This window comes from Cornus florida, unplaced genomic scaffold, assembly GCF_030987335.1.
Source record: "Cornus florida cultivar Cherokee Brave unplaced genomic scaffold, ASM3098733v1 CherokeeBrave_3.0.0_Hap2_Chr04, whole genome shotgun sequence".
Taxonomy (NCBI): domain Eukaryota; kingdom Viridiplantae; phylum Streptophyta; class Magnoliopsida; order Cornales; family Cornaceae; genus Cornus; species Cornus florida.
The window spans coordinates 14,267,654-14,290,076 of NW_026775574.1; the positions used below are offsets into that span (position 1 = coordinate 14,267,654).

Sequence of the window (22,423 nt, forward strand, 5' to 3'; positions counted from 1 at the left end):
ACTGTTGGAGCATGGAGACTGTTTGAATGAATTTGGAACTTTACAGAGGGATCAAGGAATGAATTTTGAGTGTTATTAAGACCCTAAATTGAGTAAATTTTAATTCTAAGTTGTCGGGACAAACAGTGTAAAAATTAAGGCACTTAACAAATGGAAGTTGAATAAATTGTTGAATTAAAATTCAGCAATTTGGTGGAACATAATGTGTTTATAAAACTTGTTTTAGAATGCATTCAAGTGCATGATAAGGTCATTTAATTATTAATTTTGATCTATGCATGCTTAGGAGGCTAGTTGCTGAATTATTAAATTGTTTACTGCAACTATATGGTTAATGCTTGGATTTAAACTGCTGAAATATTTAAACAATCTTCTGTATTGTTTTAGCAATTTATTGGTTAATAATAGGATTATTTAACCTATTCACATGCATGATGAAGTCCCTGACATATTAAATTTGGTCTATGCATGCTCTGGATGTTAGTTGTTGATTTGTTAAATCGTCTCCTGCAACTATAGGGTTAAATGCTTGGATTTAAATTGCTGAAGCTTTAAATATTTTTCTGCAATTGTTTGGATGGTAGTTTTGGTCTGTAAATTATTGAACTGTTATATATGTTGTAATTTACATGGATATGGAGGATGGTATGTACCGGTATGGGACGGTGACATACTAGGGACGGTTTAGCTCAAAACGCATAAACCTAACCTAATGGATTAATGGAATGGATTGAAAGATATCGAATCCTAATTGTGACTAAGTCAGCTCAGCTGTAAACAAGTTGGATGACTTCCTGGATTAACGGTTGGTAGTTAAGTCATATTAACTGAATAAGTTGAATGACTAACTAGTTGGTTTATTGTATGACAGTTTAATAAATAGTTGAACTACATACACAGGATTTGGACGGACTTTATATATAAGGTTATGGTACCACGAGTTGAGCTTGAGTCTCAGACTCGTTGGTTAGGGTGCATATATGCAGTGGATGCGTAGCTGGTTATAATAGGTTGAGGTGTACCCTGTTAGGTCTAGGTACTCACGCCCACCTTTGGGTGCGTATTCGCATGTTGCCTTCTATTCAGGTTGAGACCCCTATTATAGACTGGTGAATGTCCCTTAGTGTGGATATATTTATACGTATGGACTAGATAGATATTTTGAGGTCTCTGCGGTGTATCTGCGTATCGGGTCACTGTATGGATTGCAGTTAGATTAGAACTTGCTCGTGGGTCTGACCCACTCCTTTATTATTCTTTTTAGGTACAGGACGGTTCCAGCCTTAGAGCTTGATCGTGCTTGTCGAGGATAGTCTCACCTTCATCTGATTACGTAGGACTTCTCTGGATATTTCTAGCATTGTCTATTTTCAGTTTTCAGTTTCAGTTGAACTTTTGGTTAGGGGTCCATCAGTGGATTCCCAAGTTGTAACCTTGAAGTTTTGGAGGATTGGATTTTCAATTTTTAGTTATACATGGAGGATTTTATAATTAATGTTACTTTCAGTTTTATCCCATCACTTTTGTTTCATTTTGTCATCTGTGTTCGCTTTAAAATACTTTAATTGTTTGATATTCCCTCGGGTTTGGGCCTGGGCCTGATCAACCCGTGTCTCGGATTCGAGGGGTATCACAATTTACATTTTTATATTTGATATGAAAAACATTAAATGGTAGAACCAACTGCAACAGCACAATATCTTCGCATGAACATGCACCTCACATTTTCTCTTCTTATCGTCATCAATTTAATGTTTTTCATTTTACTAAACAAAACAGTACTAAAAACTTGAGTGTGAAAACCAAGATTTGATTTGGAACGACCCACAAATTGTTTGTAAAAGATCCCAATTTGCATTGTATAAGAAGTCTTTCCAAACAGTAGAATAGAAATTTTAGACTCACACTATGTAATGCTTTTCTGAACAATAGATTTTGTTTTTTTAGTTTGGGGGCACAATTACATATTCCCAAATTCGAAATTCCACCAAATCCAAAAATATTTAGCTATAAAATACCTCAATCTAAAGGTAAATCAGAGGTCCAAAGAGCAAGGTTGTCCCTCAACACCTACATATTCAGGGTAAGGTTGTCCCTCAAGAGTATGACTCCTCACTCAATGTGTCTAACTCTGCAATTGCCTTATCAAAAGCTTGTAATGGCAGGTCCCGCAAGTTTAGTAACCAAAAAAAATCATCAATCTATGTCACAAAAATTGGATGAGAATAATACAAAAGCTTTCAAAAGGTGATGCCAGGAATATAAAAATTTCCTTTCAGGAGAATTCATTATCTAGTAGTAAAAGATGGAAAAGTTGAGGGCTAGGCCAAGACGGATTGGGTGCGTTGAAGGGAGATCTGTATTTGCAGTACCAGAAGCAACCTAACAAGGAAATAGCAAAAAGAGGATACATCAAGCGAATACAAAGTCAATATGCATTAATTCACCATATATTTCTATGTATAAGTTGTAATACCCTTCATTTTAAAAGGATAGTCTCGGTATTTATTTATTTGTTTTAATTGTATTTTTTAATTATTTAATTAATTATTTGACTAATTGCTTATGTGTTTAATTGAATTAGGTATTACTTGATTATTTGATTATGTGTCTATATATTATTTGTATTTGTCTATGTGTTAATTGTTTAATTAGATTATGTGCTTAAATGGTGTTTTGATAAATTGTAAATTAAATGTTTTCTTTTCTTTTATTATTTTATTTATTCTTCTTTATTCTTTTGTACTCTGTGTTCGTTTATTATCAATTTGTTTTGATATCCTCGGGTATTCGGGCGTGGGCCTGGTCAACCCGCATTCGGAAATTCGGGGGTATCACAATTGGTATCAGAGCAGTCCAGGTTCATGTGTCCTTAGGAGTGTCTTTCATTATGTGACTTCCGCGTTGCGTCTCTTAAAACTTAGAGCCCGTATTAGGATTCGTTGTACTCTATTTACGGTTTGTTAGAAGGAACTGATGTCAATTATATTCTGTAGTCATAGAATGATTGGCACTAGGAAAATGATAGGTTCAAGGCGAAAGCGATAAAGACCCAAAGGAGTAAAAGAGTACGTTATCGATTTCGTTGCCAGAAGGCAGAGTTAGGGATCGATGGTTTAGGTTCGTTTGCCGTTACTTTAAAAGTATAAGCCAAGGAAGGATTTAGGTGTACGTGATAGGTCACCGCATATCAGGGCCAACACGACTTCAGTTGTTCTTTTTTAAGAGACAAACGAGGAGTAGGAGCCGAAGAGGATCCTAATGGAGGAGATTTATGTGCATCCAATAGAGAGGGTACTAAATCTTGAAGATAGATGATCGCGCGAGGTGATCTGAATTGCTAGTAGTATAGCGAATGTTATTAGTAGAATTGGGGTTGATCAATCTACAAATAATTAAGCTTCTTATCATCTCTAAAAGAGGTATTTAAGAAGTATTGTTCAGGAGTTTGGGGATCGGATGTGTTCTTATCAGAATGAAATACATAATTTTTAAATCACATATAAGAGGGCATTGGTATTATGTTGTGACGTTCTAATTCGCTTTAAAAAGCCAAGTTAGACAGTTTACATTCCGCATATAAGAAGGATGAGGGTTAAGCCCTTGGTATTTGCTTAAGCAAACATTTGTGTTTTTAAACTATGTTTTAAAGGATATGTTTCGAGATTGGATGATTATTTATGAAATTATAAAAGGAAAGTTTGAAAAAAATCTAATAAGGTTGATTTCAAAGGAGATTTTTTATTTTTTTTTTTATTTTTTTAGAAAGAACGATATCCTAAGTAGGAGTATATCTTGTTTTATTATGTTTATCATACGTGTTTTATTTTTATTTTTGTTAATTACTCCGGATTTAGTATGTGGTTTAGTTGGGGACACAAGTGTGTGATCAGCTAACTATTGTTTTAATAACATGGATTAATAGCGCTATTTACGCTAGATTTGTAAGCATACGGTCATAGGATTTGGTAGATACACATAAATCTAGCCAATCTATTGGACCTAGACATGTGTCATTATGATGTGTTTTGGGATGGGATAATTAAACCATCACTACGAGTCAAACAATCTAGAACGATTAGTTTGATATACTTTACGTTAGGTATGGATTCGTATCATATTACAATGCCATGATATTGGTGGTTGTTAATATTTCGATATGCGTGAGGTAGTAGTAAATAAATATCACTGTAGTGCCATGACGATATATCAGAGGTGCTGGATTTGCTGAACATCTTCTTGAAAATTTCAGAAATTGTTACCAAGTCGGAAGGAGGATTTAGTACTGGATTAAGTACTTATTGGAATGACACCGAATGAGGATGGAAGACTGAATAAATATTCATCAGTAAATTCTTAATCAAGAATTTATTTAAGAGCGTGTGTCATTCGGAGGAATTTGCCGGTGTTGCACACGGAGGAGGAAACTAAGTCTCTTCATTTCCATAAATAATATGGAATTATTTTTTTAGTCACAATTTGCAACAATTAGCTGTTGCAAGGAAATTGATGACTTATGTAGAGGATGAAAAGATTTCATATTCTTTTGAAATTAGACAAAGAAGTTGGATTATCATTAACTTGTCTTAAAGAAACAGGATGTGTCAAAGACAAGATGGTAAGACCAAACACTTATATAAAGATGAGGTGCATGGTATGTATGGAAATGTCGTAATTTGTTGACTTTTGTTGAGTTAAAGTCATGGTATGTATGGAAATGTCGTGGTTTGTTACCGATTGACTTTCAATATCGGTAAGTTTATCACAGATCAGTGGTGGATAGATTTAGTTGCAGAATTCACTTTTGAAGATACTCCAATTTAAACAATGAGTACAGACGAAAGCTGGTGGTACCGGATTAACAGTACTTTCTGCAGACAAATTGGATGGAGGATGCAATGACTGAGTTTCACAACTCTTAGTTCTTTATTTATCCCAGTGGAAACATGATACTTCAGGGTATGAAGCAGACGTTTGGAGGACAGGTAGGAGGGGAGACATAGTGATTTTGTCTCCCATTGTAATTTTTATTAGATAGTCGAGATGGACCATCAGAGATCACTAGATTATTTACAGCTATTCCTTATATTGAAGTGGAAATGAGAGAGCATTTTCCACGGATTTAGTTGAGGGATTGCTGACTTCGCACAAGGGTCATGATTCTGGATGGGATATTGGTTGACTGATGAGTTAGGTTAGCTTAGTTCTTCTCTATTTCGAACTGGTAGGACTTTAGTTCATACGAATAGAATGGATCACGAAACGGTTTAGATAGATGAAAGTGGTAATTCACACTTTATATCAAGTTCCGTTTGGTGGAAGCAATTATGGAAGTGGATGCTCTTAACAATCGATAAGATATTTAATTCTTTCGGTTCGTTGATGAGTTATCAGTTAAATGTATAGCAGGTGTAATAATAACACTTGTTATTATCAAGGTAGTTCAGGAGGTCAATTTTAAATATTGGAGCTGACCCTAGAGAAGGAGTTTAAGGTACTGGAGGAGAGTTAGTAGTTTCTGTAAATAGTGATATGACAATCGGGCGACTGAGATGAAAATTTATAATTTTTCTTGGTACACCCAAATGGTTAGAAGGTACATCACAACATTAAATGTCAATTTTGGTGAACAGGTACGGATAGGGACGTGTATATAATTGCCCTAAGTGTAAAACCTGCTACAAAGGTGGAAAGTTGATAATCGGATATCATAGGAATCTTTAGCCACTTCCTATAACAAATATGGAAGTTGAACTAAACAAGAGTGACGGTCAGTGGGAAGGATCGACATTGATTTGGAATTTTAATTTTTCATACGGAATCCGAGTGGTGGATTGAGAAAGATCGCTTGAGGACATAAATTTGAGTGATGTTTATTTTAGAACTTCATAGTAGTTCTATAATACAGTGATAGTGGTGTTATAGCATGTGGATGTCCATATTAGTGGATGCAAAGTGCTATTTCGAATGAGCTTTATGAAAATTTTGGAGCAGCAGCTCTATTTCATATCTATAGACGGAGGAATTAATTGAGAGATTAAATTAGACCATAAAGGATATGTTTAAGGCGTATATTCTAGATTTTCATGGACAGTTGGAAGTGTTTACTTCACTTATCGGAATTTTGTCTGTGATATTATTGGCACAAGGAGGTTAGTGTGATAACTTTGGAGGTTTTGTATCTTACACAATGCATACCTCTCATTTGTTGGTTGGAAATGGAAGTAAGGGTTGTACAATCAGACCTCGATTTCATTTAAAAATATGTCGGGAAAAGATACTTCCTTTTGTATTGAACTGCGCACGGTTGGGAGGCGACAGTGGGATGTTGTAAATTGTTGAACTCGTATACTAGAGTTTTTCTATCAGGGAGAAGTTTGCTCGTTCTGTTTTCCATGTAGGAAGAACGGCGATTTTTGGAAAAAGGCAATTTTACTTATTACATTGACTTTTAGAGGATTGTGTTTCGCAATTGAGGCAGTCGCCTCTGAATTAGTGTTAACAAATTATTAGCGCTGGGTGCATAGGAGTTTGTGCGTATATTCTATGGCACTTGGAGGTGTTTAGATCATTCCCTTGTCAACATGGGAAGATTATGTTGATACAACCTACGCATCGTATGATTATTGTGTTTCTTAAAATATAGGAACCCTGTATACCACTTGGTATATTGGAGTTAAGTGGAGCCCTTATAGTGAGGTTGCGTCTATTTGGGAATATGAGGATGTTTTTCGCTCACAGTTTCCAAGCATAATGGAAGAAAGTAAGGGCGAATTTCGAGGACGGAATTCCTTTTATTAGGGGGGAATAATGTAATACCCCTAATTTTAAAAGGATAGTCTCGGTATTTATTTATTTGTTTTAATTGTATTTTTTAATTATTTAATTAATTATTTGATTAATTACTTATGTGTTTAATTGAATTAGGTATTACTTGATTATTTGATTATGTGTCTATGTATTATTTGTATTTGTCTATGTGTTAATTGTTTAATTAGATTATGTGCTTAAATGGTGTTTTGATAAATTGTAAATTAAATATTTTCTTTTCTTTTATTATTTTATTTTATTTTTCTTTTATGGTTATGGTTAGTAGTAATGGGCCAACCAATTGGGTCCCATGGACTACTTAGATAGGAGGTTGGATGTGTATGGATTATTACCTATGGATAATGTATGTATATATATAGATATATATTATATACATATATAAAAAGGAAAGTAATTTATTAATTATTTTTATGGTAACTTGGGTAGTAATATTTAATCTGATGTATATGTTTTATATTTAAATAATAATAATATACATAAATTTGATACGTGTTATGTTTTAAGTTATTTTATAATATTATAGTAACTTAAGTATTATTGGATAATCCATTAATAAATAATGGAATGTGTATAATTTATTTATTTAATAAACATATATATAAATTATATACGTAACATATTTTACTTACCTTTTTAATATATATATATATATAAGAGAAAGTAATTTATTAATTACTTTTATGGTAATTTGGGTAGTAATATTTAATCTAATGTATATGTTTATTTAAATAAAAATATACATAGATTTGATACGTGTTATATTTTAAGTTACTTTATAATATTATGGTAACTTAAATATTATTGGATAATCCATTAATAAATAATGGAATGTGTATAATTTATTTATTTAATAAACATATACATAAATTATATACGTAACATATTTTGCTTACCTTTTTAATATTTTTATTTACATTTTTTTTTAGTTGACTTGGATTGGGAAAAGGGTTAGGGTTATTTTATTTAGCCTATAAATATATAGCTATAGGTTGTAAAAGGGGGTTAGAAATATTCACGTGATATATACTAGAGAGATAGTGTTAGAGAGGGAAGGAGGAAAAGGAAGGAATGAGGAGAAAAATCATGTAGAGAGAAGATCAAGGAAGAAGAAGTTAAACTTTCAATCCGAAAGTTTAAGGCAAGTTCTTCTTCTATCTCTTTCCCTTTGATTCGTGTTTCCGTACATGCCTAGGAAATTTCAGGATTTATTAAACACATAAAATTAAATAATTATGCATGTTTAATTGGGTTAGAACATAGGTTTTATGAAATTGGTTCATATCTGTTCTTGTGTTATGAATTGATAAAATGCATGATTTTGATTTAATTTCTTATGTGAATTTTTACATGTTTAAATTATGTATTTTTTCATATCTGTGGAATGATGGAACGTAGAAACATGCCTAGGATTCCTGAACATTAAATAGGGACTAGGTTTGGGTTTTAATAAATTTAAATAGACTCAATCATAATGATGCTTGCTATTTGAATGTTTTAAACAAACGAATGGATTTTATCTTTTAAAATATTTTAGCAATTGAGATTAAATGTGCAGGATGAATTGGATATAGAGAATCCTTATTTAACGGTATAATAAAATATCATCATGTATAAGATTCAGTTTGGTGTAGCACATATGATATAGGAAGTTTAAAGAAATAATAAGTCATTCCTATTATGTGATAACTTGATATCATATTTATCATAGTTATTTATGGAATGTTTGATGTATTTCCTTAATTGTTACATCAATTGTTGGATTGTGTGGTTTAATGCACCGGTATGGGACGGTGGCATTCTAGGGATGGATTAACTTATCAGTTAAGTCCTACCTATTTTATATAAGGGAATAGATTAACTAAAATGTTAAGTCCAACTTTTATTTAAGTCAGGTCAGCTGAACAAGTTGAATGACTTATGGAGGATTAATTTATTATATAAGGGAATGGATTAACTAAAATGTTAAGTCCTACTTATATTCAAGTCAGGTCAGCTGAACAAGTTGAATGACTTATGGAGGATTAATTTATACTGGATATGATGGTTACTAGATTATATATATATAAGTATGGTGCCATGATATGAGCTTGAGTTTCAGGATCAATGGTTAGGGCGCGTATATCGCCAGGATGTGTAGATAGATATAGTGTAGTTGTGCACCCTGGTAGGTCTAGGTACTCATGCCCACTATATGTGCGTTTTGCATGTTGCCTACTATTCAGGTTGAGACAACCCTATAGTCTAGTGAGGTTCCTTTAGTGTGTGTATATATATATACGGACTACTAGTTACTGTTGGATTGACTAGGATGTATACGTGTATCAGATCTCTGCTTAGACTGTAGTAGAGTAGAACTTGTTTGTGGGCCTGACCCACCATTATTTTTCAGGTGTTCGTCACGAGTAGAGGTTGTTAGTGCTGAGCGGGGATCAGTCTACATCATTCTTCCGATGCTACATAGGAGTTCCTTTATGATTCAGTTTCCTATTTTAGATTACTGTCATTTGTTTAGTTTGGATTTTCTAGAGGTCCACACAGTATGGATTCCCGAGTTGTATTTTGGAGGATCAGAAGAGTTTATTAATTAATGGAAATATATTATGAGGTTTATTATTAGATTATCATTTTAGTTTCTTGTCAGCATTTTATTTATTCTTCTTTATTCTTTTGTACTCTGTGTTCGTTTATTATCAATTAGTTTTGATATTCTCGGGTATTCGGGCGTGGGCCTGACCAACCCGCATTTAGAAATTCGAGAGTATCACATAAGTCAATACGCATTATATGTCAATATGCATTATAAGTCAATACGCAATAATTCACCATGCATTTCTATGTACGTGAATATGCACAAATTCACCATGCAATTCTGTGTATAGGTTGTCAAAGTGTCATGTCAATAGATGTGGACGTGCCTCATAGCCTTTCAGTGACTGTTCAGCAGCCTCATTCCTTTCCTGATCAGTCATAAAATTCAGCAAGATACCGGTAATAGTCACCTCTCCTAAATTCAAATTAGCCAGAGCACAAGAAAATATAAACTTTGAGAAGAAAAAGAAAAAAAAAAAAAATATATATATATATATATATATATATATACACATATATATTAAGAATAAATAAAATATAAGTAGCAGAGCCACATTGCACTTCCCTTTTTGGGGAAGGGCAAAAGCATAAGTAGAGTCCATTGCCTCCTTACATGTGCACCACTTATATAAAAGATGTACGAAAAACAAAGAAAATTCACTAGGACCCTGCAAGTGAGACCGTGGAACAAATGAACTGCCCACTTGTATGATAGACGCGTGAAAAACAACTTTTTTTTCCTCAGATCTGAAAACAACTACTCTCTTGTATGATATCTTTTAAAAATATATTCAATAGTATATCCAGAGTTAATTTATTTTAATCAACAAGATAAAAGAGGATAATAATATGAGAAAAGAGTTGTATTTCATCCAAAAACTAGGAGTAAACTACTATAGAGCAACTCATATCAAACAAGCACGAAAAATGCTGGATTATCCAGGCCGACATAACTCACAATATTATAGTCGAATACAGTGGCTTCTCCAGAGCTGGAAGAGGGCTCCTCGTCCACCTTCTGGTAGTAACCATTAAGCATCTTAACATTTTTCTCATTTCCCTTAGACTCTTCCTTCTGCTCAATTGAAGACATAATACGTCAATATGCTCTCCTGGCAGCTATAACATTCATGTATCCAAGAGAAAGAAGGTTCCGCTCCTCCACAGTCAGCTCAACATCAAAGTTTGCAACTTTGTTCATATGCTCAACCATTTCTGTGACATCCATCAAACATGAAGTTTCACTGGAAGCATAAAATAAAGACTTGAACTTTTATGAAGGTTCATATTGACTACAAAATGCCAGTACATAGAAATGTCATACCACAATTCCAGATAAAATTTCTATTACAAAAACTTAAATCTTCATAATCCAAAACCATTCGATGTTTTCACAAGCGATTAAAGGTTCCCAACCACCAGAAAGAAGAGCCTATTATCACACACAATTTCTTTACCATAATTAAATGCAAAACCACCATTAAACAACTCATCAAGACTTGAACTGCACATGAATACTATCAATTAATAATTCAAACCATATCAAGCATCGTTGGACAAAACTATGAACATAATAAGCTCAAAAAATACATAGTCAAATGGTAAAGCACAACAATGCCCATCTTCATTGAGGCGCCAAGTGTTCAAATGCATCAAATCACAACAAGCATCACAATGTTGGATGAATCCCAATAAACATAATCACATAAATACAGCAGTGAAACAGTCAATTTCCCACATACATCAACTTCGAACAGCACAACCTAACTCTCAATTAAACACATCAATATAATACAAGTAACCCAATCGATCAATGGTATACCCTCGTCTCCCAAAAAAAAGTAATATTCTTTTCAAAATTGATAGAATCAAAATCGTATCAGTCAAAGCAATGAAACATAGCTATACTAGAATATAAAAAGAGTACTTTTGGCAACATAATAACCATATAAGAAGGCCTAAGCGTATGAGAGACTAAACTTTTGTTTAAGAGAATAAACAAATTAGAAAGCCCAAGAGTGAAAGTGTCAACCGAACATAGAAAGAGTGAGACTGTGAGCCCAACGAGGAAGCCCTAGTTACAGAAACGAAAGACCAATACATGTCAATTATATCTTCTTCTTCTCTGTCTTCTCTTCTACTCCTCTCTTCTCATCTTTGTACTTCTCTCTCCTCGTATAGTTCTCTTCTCTCTCTGTCCTTGTTTTTTTGGGCTCTGTTTTCTTATTCCTTTTCTTCTTTTACACTCTCTCTCATCTCATCTACTTCTCTCTCTTCATTTACTTCTTTTGTCTGAACATCTTTTTTTCCTTTGTGCTCTGTTTTATGGTTCTTGAATGCTTATACGGTTGATGGATTTACATTTTTATATTTGATATTAATTTTTAGAATATTAATACGACTTATGAGATGTGAATGCTTTTATGGTAGTTTAAAATTTCAATTGTGTGCCTCACTTCACTCTTGCGCCTAGGTTCCGAAGGACCTCTAGCGCCTTGGTGCGCCTTGATCCTTTAATAATGCATGCATACAATTGAGGTCTAGGTATCAGTTTCCATTCGGTATCATAAACGAACTTGTTGCAAAGTACAAGTACAAAAACGATGGAATGTTTTCAAGAGCCAGGTTTATTCTCTAAAGATTTATAAGTAGATTCTGCTACGCCACGTGCATAGTTCTAAACATGGTGGGGAATCTATTATGACACACACACACACACATATCATAACAATAATAAAAACAATTGACAGCATAGGTTGCTCAGTTTACATATGATTTAGAATACCAAGAAACATTAGGCTGAACTTCTGGACCGCATAATTTCCAGTATGAGAAGTAGACGTATGAGAGATGCAAGAAATGGAAACAAGACGTGAGTCCAACCATTTTTACTCCATAAAATCTATGCCAACAAATTTCAACGTATTTTTTATCAGATCATCCATAACTGGGACTAAACAAATTGGTGAACACTACATGCATGTTTCCCACTAATCCTCTTTGCACAATGGGTTTCCATGTCATTGTTATGCACCATTTTCACAAACTCCATTATAAAAAAGGCAAGAAGGTACTGATAAAGTAATTTGAGAAATGAAGATTTATTACCAAGCAAATCTTTGAATTTATGATGCACCTTTAAAGGCAAGTTTGAAAATCTAACTAAAGAAGAATAGGAAATTACAGAAGAAGAAAACATGAGGCTAAGACCTCATACTTCAGAATCCATGAAAAAGGAAAGCAGACATCATTGAGAATTCTAAGAAGCAAAAGGAAATCGTGAAGTTCTGATTGCAATTTCAACAAAGATAAGGATTTCAAAAACAGGCTGCTTGTGAAGAGAACAAATAATTCAGAAGTGGTGGCAGACCAAACAATTGAAAATCCATATAATTACTTGAATTGGGTATTAGATTAAACAGGTAGTGGACAGAAATGTAGGCCATAGAAAATTAAATAAGATGTAGAAGATTAAAACAGATGATTCTAATACTGAGAGAGAGGTATCTCCTAACCTTTTCAATCATGGGATTTGGGAATTTCACTTAGGACAGACCAACTATCTAGTGGACAATGACCAATCTCACAATCAAACAAGGGATAAACCAAACAACCCTTCAAACAATTTATCCCGTCCACCAACCTTTATTTGCAGTATAATTGATATTTTCATGAGAAATCCTCACTGTTCATTCCCGCATCTTCACAAACATACTGGATACAAGGTTTCCCATTCTCTTTATCATCCAGTAATAATATTATGACTTATTAGAAGGAGAGGAAAATGTTCCTCTTTCTCTTACGATTTGTACATTGGAGAGTTAGCAAAATAATTTGCAATAGAGGTGCCAAGACTTGGACTTGTTTACTTTGTATTAACTAAATAGAGATACTAAAGTTTAGGAGCATTCAATCCAATATATACTGATAATTTGGAAACTAATGCTGAAGTTGGAAAGGAAATAACATCAAAATCACTTACTTCACTCTGTCAAAATTAAGACCCATCCCTTTACCACCATCTTGACCTGTATAAACCAAACACATTCAAGACAATTTTAATAATGTTAGAAATCAAACACCCTCTGTAGCATTTCTGCTAAAACTGATTACACGAGAAGTGAGAACAATACTTTGAGACTTTTACAATTTAAGCAGTTTAATTTGACAAAATAGTTATCCCCTCAACTAATCCAATGAATAATATTAGAAGAAAAAATTCTTTTTTTCCAAACAGTAATAACTTAACATTTGAAACATTTACCCTTATTTTCCAACATTTTCTTAGCAACAAAGCAAATAATAAAAGGGGAAAAAAAGGCCGTGATAGAAGCCAAGAAAATGGGTTGCTAGAACCCACAACTGGCAGCCAAAATTTTATTTTCTTTTCGTTTCTAAGAAACCAAAAACAAGGAATAAGAGAAACAGATGGTACCTGGTAATGGTAATGGGGTGTAGTAACCCAAAACTTCCAAGTGCTTGCCATCTCTGGGAGATCTGCTATTGGCAGCCATAACTCGATAAAACGGCTTGTTTTTGCATCCCAACCTCGATGATCTGATTCTCACCACCAATTTTTCTGGTTTTTCACTTCAAGAATGAAAATAGACACCGCCAACACACACGTCTCTGGATGGAGAGACGATGGCAAACTGGTAATTACCAGAGCAGCCTAATGAATGGCAAACTGGAAAAATTCCCTTTTTATTTATTTTTGGGGTAAACCTATTCACTAGATAAACAAACAGCGTACAAAATCGTTGTTAAATAAACGAGCCCAACTCAAACTGTTTTTAAGACTCACATTCTGCATATGTTAGTTTTTGAGATACAGAGTCTTTAAATTATTAATAAAGAAACCTAAATATATTGTTCACAACATTTGATCAGTTCATTTCTTATTTGAGTTCATGATTTAATCAACATCATTGCAAAGGAAAAGAAGATCACGATAAATCCCTCAAAACCCAATCCTGCAAACCTAATGAATGATCACAACAGCTTGATGTGCAGCAATGGCGTGCTCCAAGTGAGCGCATTGAGCACGAAGCGATTTTCGTCTCTCTTCAATGGCTGCAAGGTGGTCTTGAGCCTGCCTATACTCTCTGGATCTTTTTCTTGCAACTCTGCGGACATGGCAGCAAAGGTAAGCCTGCTCTCGCCTGGAGTCGGCCGAGGTCACCGCCTCAGGAATATTTGTTTGGGACTGAATCACCGCCTCCCAGACGGAGAGGGGAGAAGTCCAGCAAGTGTATCGCGGGGTGGACCGCCCCCAGACCAGCAGTCCTGGCAAGCCCTTACACCATCACCTACAACGCCGTCACCCAGGTGTGGCACCGAAAGCCCCAAACAGTGTTAGCCGGCTTCACCTACCCTCATTACCATGCATAGCATATAGGGTTTACTTATGCTCCATGATATGTCCTATTTAAACCCCTCTGTACACTTGTATTATTCATTCAATGCAAAATACATTTTCACATATTCTAACATAATATGATTTTGAACGTTATCTGCTTGAGTAAACATGACTTAGACATGTGAATTTCTAGTTTACAATTAAGTGGGATTTCTGATTTTCGGTTTTTACTTTTGGTATAGCATTGTGTTCATGGAATGGAAAATTGACCTATTGTTAGCTCAAAAAAGATTGTCTATTGGATTAATAAATAAAAAACACTTTCAAATTCTATCTATTACTCGACAATAGAAAGTTTTACTTTAAACAGAGATGTCAATAATGAAGAACTATATTGATAAAAAGAATATAAAAACTCTTTTTGCATTCCATAAAACCAAACACCAAAAAATGTCGTCACATACATAGGGAAAAGCTTATCCCTTGAAGAGCTCGTTTACATGAATAAAAAAAATCTCCTATACAAATATGTATATATATATACGCACAATTGAATTGAAAAGTGACAAGAAAACCTTAACAGCTGCAAGGAAGACGACGTGCTTCTGCAACTCCTCTACCGATAGACCAAAGTTACTTTGCTCTCAATCCATCACCAAATTCCTTCCTTTACAACCCAATTCTCCCAAAATCATCCACAAGATCAAGAATGTCGTCGGTTGAGTCGGTGCACTGAGAACCAATCGATAGTTGTTGGGTGTCGAAAGCTTGGTTCAAACATGCCCAGGAAAGTTGCATAGCCAAGAAGATGGTGAGGCGGGGCTCTAGCCACGATAAATCGAGACCGACGCTCTTGAACTCGGCGATGGCGTAGCAAGCAATCTGAATGTATTCAGCACACAATCGTCGTGCCCTCCAGGTCTTCACCACAGAAGATAGGAAAACCAACATTTCCTCCAGCACCGGGGCTTCGACCCCGACTGGATTTGGAATAAAGCGTGAAAATGTCTCTGGATGAAGACTCCAGAGTTTGTCGAGACAAGGAACATTCCGAAACTTGCACAGGTAGCCACGCCACTCAACCAGGTCATTTGGGCCAGGGGGAGTCGAATTGGAAGGAAACGACGTCATTTGGGCTAGGGTTTATGCGAGGAGGATTTGGAGGCGAATGACAGAAGAAGGTGAACAACGAAAGAAGATATAGCGTATGCTGCGTATATATAGACCCTAAACCATACTCTTTGAAATTAGAATTAGAATTGAAAAAGGAATTGTATTTTATTTTATTTCACCTTTCGTTAAGGAAAGTATTAAAAAAGAGTATTTTAGTAATTTAAGTAATTAATTATCAAGTCTTGTCAAAAAATTTCAATTTTTTAAAAATTTGTCTACGAGTTCTAGTTAAAACCCAACTAATTTGTGGGATATTTCTCACTTGTTCCAGTCTTGGGCGTTGGGCCGCTTGATCGCTCTCCCGGTGTTCTGCGATTAGGGTGTTCTCCGATTCAGGTGTTCTTATAATGTTGGCTGGTGTTGGTGTGCGGGAAGGGTGCTTATCCAGTCTGTTATTGTGCGCTGGACTTCTTCTTTTTGGCATCAACTATTGCTGTCCACTCTATGGATGGGCTCAATCCAAGCTTGTTCTCTGCGCCTTATTATCTATGTAGACTATGTGTTGCATTATGTCTGTTATATCAGTTAGGCTCTGTTTCTAGTTGCGGGTCTTGTGGTCCTGTCTTGTTGGGTCTTATGGTCCTGTATGTTATATCAGTTACGCTCTGTTTCGTTTGTTTTTGTCTCTTGTAGATGCTGTACGGCATTGCTTTTGCCGGGGAAAAAAAAAAACTAGAGTATAAAAAGGGCTAAAATAATTAAATCTCTCTATTATTTTTAAAAATTACAAATAACTTTTTTAATTAACCGCTAAATTATTACAATTTGATAAAAATAACATTCAAGAGTATAATATTAATTTAAAATTTAAGTGTCATATTTTTTAAATGACAATTATGTCTTTCACGAGGTCCGCCACAAAAATCAAAATTTCCATTAATAGATTTTTTTGTTCACACCTTTTCATTATATATATATATATATATAGAGAGAGAGAGAGAGAGAGAGAGAGAGAGAGGAAAGCTGATCCCCATATTTTTGGGATCCTTTTTTTTTTTTTTTTTTTTTTTTTTTTTTTTTCAGGCACTCCAACACTCGGATCTTCTATGCATTGAGCCACTAGGGTTGCTGGCGTATAGCACCGTCACCATCCCCACCCAACTTCCACCACCACCTGCAAAATTGAAGGCACAACCACCATAATCGGTGGCGCCAACACCACCATAAATGTCAAATTTTTTCAAATTTTTTTTTTTAAATTTGTTTATGTACTATTTATCAGCCATTGCTAATTATAATTTTTTTAAGATTTGTCTAAGTATCTATATTTTTCTGTAAGAGAAAGTCTACTAAAGGCCAAGTGGCATTAAAAAACAAGGATATAACTTAACTCAATTAGAGAAATCCAATTCAACTTTAGCCTAATCCTAAATTCAACAACTTATCAGAAACATTTAGTCCGAATAGTATAATTTTTCCTCAAAAGAATAGGCAAAAAAAAAAAAAAAAAAGGTCCATCACATTTTAAAGCTGAGAAAATTGAAAATATATTTTTCCGTTTGGATAACAAATTCACTATGGAGATCATCAAGTAGCAGAAACAGAAGTAAAGGAACAACTTTGAAACAAAAACATCATGAAGTAGCAGAAACAGAAGTAAAGCAACAACTTTGAAACAAAAACGTGTGGCTTCCACACTGTCCCATGTTTGCATGGTAGTAGTATTCTGTTTTCAACTGCCTCATCTATATTGGTTACTCATTAATGCTGCAAACAGTTTAGTTTTTAGATTTATACACAAAAAAAAAAAAAAAAAAAAAAAAAAATTCATTGCAAAGGCAAATAATATTACAATAAATCCTTCAAAACCAAATCCTACAAACCTAATGAATGATCCACAGCAGCAGCTTGATGTGCAGCAATGGCGTGCTTCAAGTGAGCACGAAGCGATTGTAGTCTCCCTTCAATGGCTGCAAGGTGGTCTTGAGCCTGCCTATACTCTCTCAATCTGTTTGCTGCCACTATGCAGCCGCAATAAATCAAGGTGGACGCCCTTGAATGTGAATGTCTTCTGTAGACAATTGTCTTGTCCTCCACTTCTTCACCGATGAACAAAGAAAACACACCATTCCCTCTAGAAATCAGGCGTTGTCGAGCATGAGATCACTTCGAGCTCATTTTAAACCACACTGTACAATTTGAATTAGTTCATGTATTCATGCAATGGGACAAAATATTTCAAGTCCTAGAATAAAAGTACATTATACACACAAAATGGCAACTAGTACTCCTAGCAAGTGTGAAGAGACTTAATGGTCAGCTCATACATATAAATCCAGTTCAAGAAAGGTTGAGACTACTTGAGAGTTTGGAAAAGAAGGTAGCTGATACCAAAAGCTTCGAACCACAATCAGAGAAGAGATATTATATTAAAAAGGGAAATTTAGAAAGAAAAATGAGCAATCACACTTTAAAGCTGAGAAATTTGAAAATATATTTTTTCCATTTGGATAACAGATTCACAATGGAAGAACATGAAGTAGCGGAAACAGAAGCAAAGGCAAGGTCCACAAAGGAAAAAAACTCGGAAACAAAAATCTGGCTGGTCAGCCTCAAAATCTCCTCATCTTCTGGCTTTTGGATGGCCCCAAAAGATTAATTCCATTGTAAGATGTCTTTCTACACTGTCCCGTGCTTCCCTTCGCGAGAAAAGCTGAAAAAAAGCAACTTTGCATAGTATTCTCCTTCGAACAACCTCATGTAATGCTCTTGGTTACTCCATTAATGCTGCAAAACAATTTATTTTTAGATTTATGCAAAAAACAAAAAGGAAGAAAAAATAAAGGTTCCAATCAGTATTTGATTGAAAATAAAGTGAAACTCTAACCTCTGGTTCTGCAGCTTTGCCTTCTTCACCTTTAAAGCTGTCCTCACCTGCACCAGAACATATACAATCGATATTAACCTTCATAAATCCTATATGCTTCTAATTATAACAATAAAAAGAAAACATAAAGAGATTAAATTATCTTCACAAACTGAGACGAAATTCACGCTCTTTCCCACTCTTCTCCTCATCGCTAACATGATTATGGCAAGCAACAAGTGGAATGATGGTAGACCCTATTGCACCATCACAACAATATCCACGCACCAACATGCACCTCACATTTTCTATTCTTACCAGACCATTTTTCAGCAATCTACTGTTTTGCATTTTATGAAACAACACAACACCAATAACTACAGGTTTTTCTAGTGAAAACCAGGATTAGGACATGAACTTTTTTCAATTCAATACATTTGGGATGGCAGTCAAATTGTTAGCTAAAGATCCCAATTTGCATAGTATAAGAAGTCTTTCCAAAAGGTAGATCTGGAATTTTAGACTCAGAATATGAAATGCTTATCTGAACAATAGACTTTGTTTTCTTAGTTTGGGGGCACAATTCCACATCCCCAAATTCAAAATTCCACTTAATCCTCCTAATCATTTTTGGCTAGAAAATACCTCCATCTTCAGGCAAATCAGAGGTCCAAAGTGTAAGGTTGTCTCTCAACAGTTGCATAATCAGGGTGCTGTCCTTGTATGACTCCTCACTCAATGTGTCCAACTCTGCAATTGCCTCATCAAAAGCTTGTTTAGCCAAATGACAGGCCCTGCAAATTTTGTAACCAAAATAAATCATCAATCCGTCTCACAAAAATAGGAGGAGAAATATAAAATCTTTCAAAAGGTGATGCCACAAATATAAGAATTACCTTTCAGGAGAGTTCATTATCTCGTAGTAAAAGACGGAGAAGTTGAGGGCAAGGCCAAGACGGATTGGGTGTGTTGAAGGGAGATCTGTATTTGCAGTAGCAGAAGCAGCCTAACAAGGAAATAGCAAAAAAGAAGACACATCAAGCAAAGAAATATACGTTGATATTCATTAATTCACCATGCATTTCTATGTATAGAAAAGTTAAAGAGTCGTGTCAATAGATGTGGACGTGCCTCGTAGCCTTTCAGTGACTGTTCAGCGGCCTCTTTTCTTTCCTGATCAGTCTTAAATTCAGCAAGATACCGGCAGTAGTCACCTTTCCTGAATTCAAGTTAGCCAGAGCATAATATAATATAAATTTTGAGAAGAAAAGGGAAACATCAAAAAGAAAGAAGTAGCTGAGTCACATTACCCTTCCCCAAAAGGGAAGGTAAAAAAGTATAAGTAGAGTCCACTGCCTTCTTACATGTGCAACACTTGTATAAAAGATGTGCAAAAAACAAAGAAAACTCACTACGACCCTGCAAGAGTGACCGTGGAACAAATGAACTGCCCTTATATAATAGGTGAATGAAATATAACTTTTTTCTCTCTCATATCTGAAAACAATTATTCTCTTGTATGATATCATTTAGAATATATTCAATATGATATCTAGAGATAATTTATTCTATTCCACAAGATAAACAAGGATAAAAATATTAGAAAAGTATTGTAATTTATCTAAAAAACAACGAGTAAACTGCTACAGAGTAACTCATATCGAACAAGGAAAAAAAAATATAGGATTATCCGGGGCAACGTGACTCACATCTTATAGTAGAAAACAGTGGCTTCTCCTGAGGTGGAAGAAGGTATCAGGTGCTTGTCTATGATAGTAAGAATGTCACTACAAATCTTGGAGAGTTCGTCCTCCACCTTCTGGCGGTAACCCTTAATCAGCTTAACATTTTGCTCATTTCCCTTTGACTCTTCCTTCTGCTCAATTGAAGACATAATACGCCAAGATGCTCTCCTGGCACCTATAACATTCTTGTATCCAACAGAAAGAAGGTTCCGCTCCTCCACAGTCAGCTCGACATCGAGTTTTGCAACTTTCTTCATACACTCAACCATTTCTGACATCAATTAAACATGAAGTTTCAGACTTGAACTTTAATGAAATTTCCTATTTAGTATCAACTGCAAAAATTCTACTACAAAGAAATGTAATACCACAATTCCTCATAAACTTTCTATTACAATGATCTTAAATCTTCACTAATCCGACGCCATTAAATGTTTTCAAAACCGATAAAAGGTTTCACAACCACCGGAGATAAAAACATGCATAAACACTGTTAAACAATTCATCAAGACTTGAACTGCATAGGTATAGTATAAATAAACAATTCAAATCATCGTGTTTCTGCTTTACGAATGTGATATTTTTTGGGCATTTCTAATAATATCTAGTATTATTCCTATCTTGGCATTTTTAATTTCCAGAGTTTTAGCTCCGATTAGCAAAGGACCAGAGAAACTTTCTAGTTATGAATCGGGTATAGAACCAATGGGTAGGACTTAATTGGATTGAGACTTGGTATGGAAACCTACTAAGTGAGACCACAATAAGCTTGAAAAATACATAGCCAAATGGTAAAGTACAACAATGCTCATCTTCATTGAGGCCGAAGTGTTCAAAAGCATAAAATCTCAACCAAACATCACAATGTTGGACGAATCCCTATAAACATAATCACATAAATCTAGCAGTGAAACATCAAATCTCCGCATACGTCAACATCGAACAGCACAACCTAACTCTCAATTAAACACATCAATCCAATACAAGTAACCTAATCGATCAATTTGTATCCACATTTCCCAGAAAAAGTATTAATCTTTTCAAAATTGGGAGAATCAAAACCATATCAGTCAAAGCAATACTCATCATTATGCAATTTCATAACTTACACATACAAAGAGATCAAAACACAAACAGATCCACATCAAGATCAGCTTCTATATACAGATAAATATGCACGCGCACACACACACACACATATATATATTTCAGATGTATGAATTTATATGTAGCAAACGAAAGGAAATAGGGATCAAATGCGAGACCTTCGTAACGCTCAGCCTGTTCAGAGAGCTTGGCCATGTAAACTTGCGTCTCTCTTTCCTTCTCGGTCGACATAGCTGGTGATGAGAGAGAGATCAACGCTTAACACAAGAGAGTGCAAATTTTTAGAGAGAGAAATAAGAAGGCTACGAGAGGAATGGGGAGGTTTATATAGTGAAGAGACTGGTTAAAGATCGAGCAACTTGGGGAAGGAAGACCAGATCTGGACCGTCGGATTTTGGGTGAGGGTTTGAAAAGATAAATAGAGCGCGCAATTTGTGATTCGAGAGAGGTATATGTTGAGGGTTGTGTGAGGTGGTTTCGTTCAATCGTGTAAGTCGGACGGGCTTGGATGCAGTTTTTGTAAGTATTAACCGGGGTCTGAGCGTAATTTATATTTTACTATGGGCTTCTTTGAATTTACAGTTCTTAAACTTTAATTCATGTGACATAAATAATGTTTTGAAAATGTATTGTTTGTGACATAAATAATGTTTTTGAAAATGTATTGGGACTTGGAGAGTTTTGAACTTATACACAAGCACATGAACCCTACTTCCATTTTTTTTTTTTAAGCACCATGAAACCCTAAAATTGAGCTCAAACAGTAATTATTATTATTACTACGTATTGCTCTAAATAATAAATATTCATGAT

The 22,423-nt window shown here is 34.8% G+C and overlaps 1 protein-coding gene and 1 pseudogene across 1 annotated transcript; both read right to left on the bottom strand.

The window, feature by feature from the left end:
* Positions 1-2,019: 2,019 nt before the first annotated feature.
* LOC132304748 (14-3-3-like protein GF14 iota) lies at positions 2,020-13,934 on the bottom strand (annotated as a pseudogene).
* A 4,400-nt stretch (positions 13,935-18,334) lies between these two features.
* LOC132302784 (14-3-3-like protein GF14 iota) lies at positions 18,335-22,046 on the bottom strand. The gene is made up of 7 exons (XM_059799722.1): positions 21,769-22,046; positions 20,468-20,774; positions 19,890-19,977; positions 19,655-19,764; positions 19,404-19,552; positions 18,780-18,826; positions 18,335-18,679 (listed from the first exon to the last, which is right to left on the bottom strand). The coding sequence occupies exons 1-7, from the start codon at positions 21,839-21,841 to the stop codon at positions 18,674-18,676; spliced, it is 780 nt and encodes a 259-aa protein (XP_059655705.1). The 5' UTR covers positions 21,842-22,046; the 3' UTR covers positions 18,335-18,673.
* Between the last annotated feature and the right edge of the window lie 377 nt (positions 22,047-22,423).

Coding starts and splice junctions, on each gene's coding strand:
- LOC132302784 (XM_059799722.1), bottom strand. CDS start 21,841: ATGTCGACCGAGAAGGAAAGAGAGACGCAAGTTTACATGGCCAAGCTC. Junction 19,978..20,467: donor ACTGTTTTCTACTATAAGAT/GTGAGTCACGTT, acceptor ACTTGAATTCAG/GAAAGGTGACTACTGCCGGT. Junction 19,553..19,654: donor ATAATGAACTCTCCTGAAAG/GTAATTCTTATA, acceptor CAAAATTTGCAG/GGCCTGTCATTTGGCTAAAC.